Consider the following 9,597-nt stretch of genomic DNA (forward strand, 5'->3'; position numbering starts at 1 on the left):
TCATCCAGTGCAAGGGGAGAGTAGGTGTGGTTATTTGACTCATAAAGTCCTCTAGTTTCAATTGAACTTGGCCTTGGAGAGTTCAGTATAACATACTTGTGCTGTGAAGATAATGAAAGATAATGGAGGATCTCTTAATGGTGGCCCTTAAGAGATCCTTGTCTTGAAAGAACTGCCAGCAAAAAGCCATTTTCACATGACGAATTTGAGACCCTAAATTCCTTCCTGCCATGGCTCAGCCTGGTGAAGGTTGTCAAAATGTGTAGCAAGCTCTGCTTTAGGGGACATCCTTTACCACAGCAAGCCTGCCTAGAGTTCAGTAGCTTTGCTCCAGAGTTGTTTTCGTGAGAAATATAACTACATGCGAACAGTGGCATTGGGTCATTTCCAATGCAGACCAGCTTGGGGAATTCATCAGATGCCAGTTGCTGTTTTATTTGGAAAATGGCCTTATTCCAGCCATTATTTGTAACATCCAAAAAGCTTTTGCCTCTGGCATCTGATGCTGTCAAGTCAGGGCCATTATACATAATTGAATTTTTTAAACATGCTGAACCTTTAGTAGAAAAGGAAAAAAATGCAACTTCATTTGTCATCCATAGACAGGGCTTATTGGTGCAAATGCAGGTGGGTCCCCAAAGCGTGGCTCAAGGGAGCTTCAAGGACCAAGGGGATGGGGATCAAGAGCAGTTGTGCCAGATGTGAGGATGGGTTAGCGGAGGGAAGAAAGAACGGAAGCCACTGGTAACCCACACCTCGCGGGGCCTCGCCCTGACCGACCCGGGACAGGCACAGCGAGGCCTGGGGGCCAGTGCGTTTGCTGGAGAGTGTGCATTTTGTCTGGTTTGTCATGGAGCCCCCTGTTGCATGTCAAGCACTTGTGGATGCCAGCAGGAGTTCCTGCTGTCCCAGGGATGGTGGCCTCCTGTGTCGTGGTCCCATCCTGGCCTCATGCCCAGATGCAGCCCATCAAGGTTGGGCCTTGACGGCTTGACACTGGGATGAGCAAAAACAGGTGAAAAGAGAAAGAATCCCACTGACTCCTATCTTCTGTTTGCTTTCCCCCTCTCCCACACCCGCCCTTCCTCCACGCTCCTCTTCTAGGACGAATCTCTCCAGCGCCTGCAGAAGGAGTCTGATATCCTACAGAGAACATACGCGCACTACTTCGATCTCACAATTATCAACAATGAAATTGATGAGACAATCAGACATCTGGAGGAAGCCGTTGAGCTCGTGTGCACAGCCCCGCAGTGGGTCCCGGTCTCCTGGGTCTATTAGGCCCATCCCCAGATATCTGAGCATAACTGGGAGCCACCTCATACATGGAAAAGCCTCTTTGTCATGGGCCTTGTGTCAGCAGGTCGTGGTCCCTAGAGACTACCTAGTTGTAGTGTGACCTACATTTATAATTATTGTCATGTCCGAATAGATAGGAGGAGAAAAACAATTACACACTAATTTAAAGAGACAGTATCTTTTTTAATCAGTTCTCCTAAACTTTAATAAAATGTATCTTTAAATGTATGTATTATTCAATCCTTTGGAATGTTATATTTTTGGAAATCATAGCTTTTTATTTCCAAGGCCCCTAAAAACTGCACAAAATAGATGCTGCTTTCTATAATCTATTTTAATAATAATAAACAATGATTCTGTTACCTTGACTGGGGGTGGAACACTACATTCTTTTTAGAGTCTGATTTTATGGATTGGAATATCTTTCTTTCCTTTATTTATTTGAAATAATTAGTCTAGTGATTACAAAACAGTCATAAATTTTTAAAGGCCTTTTTTCTCTCTCTCTCTTTTTTTTTTTTTTAGAATAGTATTTTTTTTAAGTCCTTTATGTAACATCCAGATAATGTGATACTGTCTCTTTGAAGCACCCTGTAAACCTTTTAGAGATTTGAAGTTGGGTCTTGACTCTTAATGCATGTGGACAGTCGCGAGCGTTTATGCTGTTGGTGTGTCTGTGTTGGACAAATCAATCTGTAATCTACAGCCAAGTACTTTCCGTTCACGGGGCACACCCAGGAGAATAAGAATAAAATGCTATTATGACTAAGTTGTAAACCTATGCACATCCCTTGCATTTCGGGCAACTTTATAAAAAAAAAAAGAAAAGAAACTGATTTTTATTAATAATAATCATGTAGTGAAATGTGTTTGTAATTTTGTCTCAATTTAATTTGTTGTAAGGTGGGAGGGGGAATTTGCTGGTTTCACCATTTCGGATCTGTGTTGTCTAAGAGTATTAACGTTTTAATTAAGCAAAGAAATGAGGATTTTTAATCTGTATGTAATTGTTTTAAAAGCACCCATTTTAAGAGAAAATACTGTGCAATGAAGAAACCAGTTTAGGCGTTTGCTATAAACTGAATTATTCCAAAAGAATAATCTATAACAGCCCTGTAAATTCCTTTAAAATGATAACTAACAGGACAGTCTGACCAATTTTTTTTAAATATACTTCCTTTTATGTGTTCAATAATTAAATGCCTTTGGGTCCTTCATTTCATTATAGAGTTGTTTAGGCCTCCAAGCCGATGATCTTTTCAATTTTAGAATTCATTAGATGCTCATGGACCCATCGAAGGCCCAGGAGTGAGTATCAGTCGGCAGGACAGAAACAGCCACCTGCCAGGGCACAGCGTGGACCGCGTCTGACTCGCAGGGCTACCTGTGGTCTCTCCTTCCTCTTGCTATATCCCTTGGCACAGGGGAATCATCTGTCCTTGTTGCTTTTAGAGACATTCACCATCTCATCACCCCACCACGAGGTCACATTCTTCTAATACAGGACATTCGGGCTGGGGGTTCCCAGACCCTGCCAGAGGTCAGTAGAATGTTTTTCCTTAGCACGTGAGGGTGTGAAGCGCTTAGGTTAACCTGGGATTCTTGAAAACACGCCATCATTTTTGCTTCTTGTAGGTTAGATGGCCTCTGTCACATTGTGCCTTGGCAGGATGTGCGGGGTGTATTCTGAGCTGAACAGCTCCTCTTAAGGGACCAAACAGAAAAGGCAGTTTTTATAGACTCCTCTTACATGGTCAACACCCCACCCCTCACCTACTGTTATTAAAGATGCCAATTGGTTGTTGGTTTTTTTGGTTTTGTTTTTGTTTTTTTTTTTTCTGATGATCATTCTTTGTCAGTGACCGGATGAGTCGACAACTTACTAACAGGTTGTTGAGTGAACTCCTTGTGTTTGGGCCCTACGGTGGGGGTGACCAAACAGGTAAACCAGAGACAAGCTCAACAGTGGGCTCCCCTAGATGGAGAGAGAAATGCTCAAAGAGTCGTATAGGCCTGTGTTAAGACAGATTTCACTCTGATGCCAAGGCCAGACAGCCATTCCTGCAATGGTACTGACTACAATCCGGGCTCTTCTCAATGTCAAGGTGCCCGCTCTACCTCTTTTCCAATGAAGCACAAAGAAGAATACAACTAACACATGGGAAAGCAACTTTCTTCCCTCTGGTGGAAACTCTCACACCCCCACTTGCCCTTAGAGACCAAATCTCCAGAGTTGTTGACAGTGCCCTTTGGAAGCCATCCACCATGTGACTAAATGTGGATTAAGCCAAGGAGAAGAAAAGGGAGGGCAACTCAAACATCAGTGATCCCCCCGTGGAAAGGCACCATACGACTTGTCCTCTTGTTGGTTGCTTTCTGCATGCTCCAAGAAGGGCACAGGCAGCCATCTTCTGGAGCAGTGTCTTTATGACCTAGCAGAACATCCTTCAATTTCTGAATTCGGAGTTGCTGCTCCGTCACAATCGTCCACTAAATAATCAGAAAATTCCTAAAACTTCTTTCCTGCCTCCATCCCATCCGCAGACCATTTTTTGTTTCCTTTTTGAAAACCAGAGCAAGTGATTTGATTGCTAAATCTTATCAGTGGTCAGTTGAAGCATTGGAGAGCCCTATTCCAAGGGTCCTCTCCCCTACGCGACCCCACTCCCCACAGCAGGAAAGGGAGCGTTTTGACATGTCGAGTTCTTTGTTAAGAAAATGAAATGTCCTGATTTTCCTAATCATAAGGCAGTCATTCCTTTGCACATGTAGCATATTGCATTTTAACACTGAAAAGGAAAGTGGCATTCAATTGAATTCATCTGGAAGTTTCCCAGTGTCAAGATAACATTGTCGCTTGTTAAAAATGCAATTAAATGTATCTCCTGTCAGGTGAGATGATTTGAAATATCTGCTCAGAGAGGAAAAGAAATGGTTGACCTACTTCTTGCTATTTGCATTCAGAAGCCATCACCCCATCTTATTGGTGGCAGAATATCTAGAGATGTGCAGAGTTCCCCACTGCACGAAGAAATGCAGAATCTGTCCCCTTCCCTGTGTCCAATTCCTTCTCCCACGGCCTTCCTCTGAAGCTATTACCTTTTTAAAGCCTTTGATCTCAGCGTTCTTTGGTTTCTTTTGAAATCACTCCTAGTTCTTACTTCATTCAGGCTTCCAATTCATTCCTTGCAAAAGTTTAAGTCGATGGAGTCACCCTCCAGGAAACTGGACCATTGGAGATGCCCAGAGTGGAAACCGCCCCTCAAGAACAAGGCAGCCCAAAGCACTCTTTGGTCTCCCACTGATGACATGTCCTTTATTATCATTTCAGGTCAGTGTCTTAACTTGGAGCGAAGGTAAGCTTATCTTGCTGCTCAAGCAACCAGGAAAACTGCTTGATGGGTCAATTCTTAATATTAAACCTGTGCGTATTTGGTGGTGTTGGTGGTGGTGTTGTTTCAGAACTCAGCACAGTCTCCCAAGTCCATTGTCTTTGCAAGGGCTTACTGTGCTGAGGCTCACTGTGGCCTATAACCGATTTAAGGCCCGTAAACGCGTCTCTCTTGTCCTGCACTTGAGATTCATTCTTCTCTTCCAAAGATTCCTTGCTTCTCGCTGTGGCTTATGGAAGGGCTACACACTTTAGTTGTGACTCATTTCATTGGGTAGAGATTTCCCTTTTCTGATCCCTTTAGAAACCACGTCTGCATCTCTGTCCATCTCCGGTTACAGGACTATATGCATGAGGCTTAATGCAGGACTGGCTTGGCCTGTGCACTGGTCAGTTTGCCATCAATTTGGACACATGGAACATCTCAGATGGCAGAACTTAGTGCATGAAGTGTAGCTGTCATGTCCTTGCAGGAAGTGGAGGAAAGGGAGGAGAGTCTTTTCTCTGCCATTTTCCCATTTGATCTTTTCCTGGCCCACAGATACCACCATGGCAAGAGGGCAGTACCATCTCTGCAGCAGGCACTCCCAAGTCTTAGCTCTTTGTGGGGAGTCAGTGGTGGGGGTGGGGGGGCAGAAAATCCTGAGTTCCCACCACCTCTCACCTGACCCTCCATCAACTCCCTTGAACCTGTGCAAATGGACCAAGCAAAAGAAAATGGAGAGAGAGATTTACAACCACATGGGAGACCTCTGTTCTGGTCCCAAGCACAACTCCATATCCATGTTCGCACAGAAACTCAGAACTTTGTTAGTGCTTGGACTTAGCTCCATTGTCTCTGGTGTGACCAAGGAACATGCCAATGTCCTTACCCACGGAGGCCTGGGGTGAGCCTCTCTGGACCCTGGGGAAGTACAATCTCTGTAGAAGGAATTGTGCTTGGGAGGAGAAACGTGTTCCTTTACAGACACTGGCTCCACTTTCGTTTTTCTTTTTTTCTTGTTTGAAAGAGACCAAGAATTGGGGGCACTGATTTCCAGCCTCAGCTGTCTCCCAGAATGTCCGTGCAGGCAGGCGGGTGGCTGCCTGGAGGAGTGTCACCACTCAAACTCAGTTCTGGGGTGGTTTTGCATAGTTTTGCCAACGTGTTCTTTTTTCTGTATGTATTATTGCCTTTTTATAAAAGGTTTTGAAGTATTGTCTCAGTGATAAAAAGAGAGAGATGTTAATGGTTGTTGTATATTTCACCGTATCCAATTGTAAGTATTTGCGGGGTTCAGCAAAGCCTTAGGGTCGCCAGAGGAACTGAAGGGATTGGAAAGGTTCGGATGCTTTGTAAAATGTCCTGCTTTTCTTTCTCTCTGTGTGTATCTATTTACATGCCTTAGCACACGCCCTCCCGTCCTGATCCCTTTGCCCTGTCGCCGGAGCAACCACAACGCTGGTGTGCCACCAGCACAGTACAAGTCGAAACCCTAATCAGTTATCTCGTGTGACAGGGGAAGAAGAGAAACTCCATAGTATTCTTTGTAGAATATCCATACCTGTAGGATGCTGTGTAATGGGAAACCATAGAATTGGGCTTTTGTCATTTCAAAGTTGGAGATATGTATGAATAAAATGTATAAAACATGAAAAGGCAGTTGTCTCCTCAGATTGCAGGCCAAACAGCTTGGGGACAAACAACACGAGGGTTAGTAGAAGAGAAGTGGCCCAGATTCTTTTCTTTTTATTTTACTTTTTTTTTTTTTTGTCAGTACTGGGGGTTGAACTCTATCACTGATATCCCCAGTCCCTTTTTATTTTTGTTTTGAGACAGAGTCTCCCTAAGTTTTGCTGACTGGCCTCGAACTTGGCGATCCTCCTTCCTCAGCCTCCCTAGTCACTGAGATTATAGGTGGGCACCACTGTGTCCAGCAGATAGTCCAATTTCTAAAGGCCCCTATAGAGTTCCTCTACACAGGTAAGACTCACAAATCTTCCCTCTAAAGTCCTAGGGGCAGAGGGACAGCTCCTGTTCCCTCCAAGAGAAGCACATCCCAGGCTCCTGGGGTCTATTCTGGAAGCCTCCAAGCCACGGTTGTTACAGACTGCATACTGAGAACAGTGCAAGCCCGGTTGGATACAGATTTTTAAATAGCTTCAGATTTTTATCTTAAAAAAAAAGGGAAAAATAATCCAAGTTTGACATCTGCTAGAAATAGAAGTCTAAATTGATTTTAGTGATGTAGGCGCCACAGCACAGAAAACATAGCTCTTGTTTGACGTTTGTATCGAAAACTGTGGGAGGAAGCCTGCTCCAGAACTGTCGCTCACACCAATACCTTTGCTGTTTTGTGTTTGGATTAATCTCTGGCTACAGTCTGGATCGAGGCTCCTGGCATACCCCCATTTGCCTAAGGCACTTACCTGGGTCACTTAAGACTCATAAACAGAGACGGGCCCAGTGGTGCACTCCTGTAATCCCAGCAGCTCAGGAGGCTGAGGCAGGAGGATCGCCAGTTCAAAGGCAGCCTCAGCAACAGTGAGGCACTAAGCAACTCAGTGAGACCCTGTCTCTAAATAAAATACAAAATAAGGGCTGGGGATGGGACTCAGTGATTGAGTGCCCCTGGGTTCAATTCCCGGTACCAAGTGATTATTTGTGTTACTCGAATTTCACACTACAGAAATTATATAGAAGAGTCTGGACCTTATTCAGACAACAAATTGAGCCTCTAGCCTTTTGATTCAGGGAATTGCAAATCATCTTTCTGCGGACTTCTTACTCTAGGTGTACAGACAACAGAACACATTATGCTTATGATCAAGCATTTATTGAACTATTTAAAACCCAATCAACATGTCAATATTAAGCCGATAGAAATACAGACACGTATTTCCATGTTTTCCCTATTGACTAAAATACACTAAGCTGAGTAAATAACACTGCGTGTCATTCCATAAACGGCAGCAGAGACCAGGGATCCGCAAAACACACAAGGAGATTAACATAGGGTGAGGGTGGCGAGCTTTCTGAATGGACAATGGAACAAGCTAACAACCCAGTCAAAGGGAAAGGGTGCTCCAAAAAAAGAAGATTCCAGAAAGTGGTGATTGACTTTATCAACAAGTGAGCACACAAGACATGGGGCCTGCAGATTCCCATGGTTGTGGCATCAGGGATGCTGTCCCCACCACGCCTACTCCATCCTCCCCTCCCCACCACTACCTTTCAGTGACACCCAGAAACGACTTTTCGTCATAGATGCCATTTAAACACAAGGTCACTAAAAGCTTCCAAATACTGCTGTTACCCTCTCTGTTCCTCAGAAGGCAGCTTTATATCCCCCTCCCCATGGCCACTTGTTCTACAGAGGATCTGGCTCCCTAATGACACCAGAGTTATCTGATGAACAGCTGGAGGGGAGCCCAGATGGGACAGCCTGCAGGGACTTCACAAGTGACTCCAGACCTGAAAGACATTAGATGCATAAGGCTGGTCCACCCCAAATCCACAGCTTACCACAGAATTTTTCACAGAACTTTCTGGGGTGATAGACATGTTCCCTTTCTTACTTGGAGTGGTGGTTACAGGGGTGTAGATGACGCTGAGAACATATCAGACCATATAGCCAGGATCTCTGTGTTTTATCTTATGGAAACTATATCTCAGCTACAAAAAAAAAAAACAGAAACCATGATCATTTTTGCAGCTGCCCAAAAAAAATCATTTGGCAAAATTCAACACCCAGTTCTCAGTTTAAAAAAAAAAAAACTTAAAAATAAGGTAGGAAGTATCTTCAACACATAAAGAACAGCTGCTTAAACCCACAGCCAACATAATTCACCCAAAAGTAACACAATAAAAGTCTTAGAGTGCCATTGTTTTTTAAATTGCCTAAATAATATATGAACTTCATACAATGGTCAAAAATGTGTATAAATGAAAAGAAAAGGTAGATTCAACTGAATTCTGCCACTCAGGGACATATGCCTTACTTACACCTATCCGGCTAATATAAGTTTACACATTTTGGTGGGTGGGGACCACCAGGGATTGAACTCAGGGGCACTTAACCACTGAGCCACATCCCCAGCCCTTTTTATATTTTATTTTGAGACAGGGTCTCACTGAGTTGCTTAGGACCTTGCTAAGTTGCTGAGGCTGGCTTTGAACTCGAGATCTTCCTGCCTCAGCCTCCTGAGCCACTAGGATTATAGGTATGCAACATCACATTTTTTTTAATATAGTCAGGGGATCACAGTAAACACATGGTTATATTATTTAACATCTCCTCTCCCCGTGATTATTTACTGTTGCTTTTAAAACATTGCCCCCAAACATAACAAAGATGTAAAAGCATTGGAAAAAAATGGACTGAATTGCTATACTTCGCTGATAATATTGCATACCTTGAAACTCCAAAGTGGACAATTGAACAGCCATTGGAGTCCACAAAGAGCAGGTAAAAAACACACAGAATCAGTCGTGTTCTTCTCTCCTCACAATAAAGTTAGAAAATGTAATGTAAAAGGATGTCATTCTCAATTGCAAAAAAAAAAATGTTTATAAAAAAAACTAACAAAATCTAAACTGGACGCAGTGATGCACACTTGTAATCCCAGCAACTTGGGAGGTTGAGGCAGGAGGATCACAAGGTTGAGGCCAGCCTCAGCAACTCAGTGAGACCTCCATTTCAAAAACACAAAATATAAAAATTAAATAATAGCAATGAAAACAGAATTAATTGTCAGTAAAATTGTAGAAGAGGGCAACTTTTCAAAGTTTACACAGGAGAAAGAAGTAACAAAGCAATATTGCCTGGAACCCAACTTAAATATTCAGTTCCATAAAACCACAGAACATTCATGTGAAAAAGTTATACACCTCAAACTGAAGAGTGGCAGATAAAAAAAATAAAAGA

General features: G+C 43.3%; 1 protein-coding gene across 18 annotated transcripts in view; it reads left to right on the forward strand.

Moving 5' to 3' along the window:
* Positions 1-6,328, forward strand: part of Cask (calcium/calmodulin dependent serine protein kinase) — a 349,377-nt gene extending 343,049 nt beyond the window's left edge. For all 18 annotated transcript variants that reach the window (XM_078034938.1, XM_078034941.1, XM_078034937.1 and 15 more), the window contains one exon: positions 1,105-6,328. In XM_078034938.1, coding sequence (XP_077891064.1) covers positions 1,105-1,281 — 177 coding nt within the window. In that variant the 3' untranslated portion in view covers positions 1,282-6,328. The remainder of the gene's footprint in view (positions 1-1,104) is intronic.
* The last annotated feature ends 3,269 nt before the right edge of the window (positions 6,329-9,597 follow it).

This window comes from Ictidomys tridecemlineatus, chromosome X (assembly GCF_052094955.1).
Source record: "Ictidomys tridecemlineatus isolate mIctTri1 chromosome X, mIctTri1.hap1, whole genome shotgun sequence".
Classification (NCBI taxonomy): domain Eukaryota; kingdom Metazoa; phylum Chordata; class Mammalia; order Rodentia; family Sciuridae; genus Ictidomys; species Ictidomys tridecemlineatus.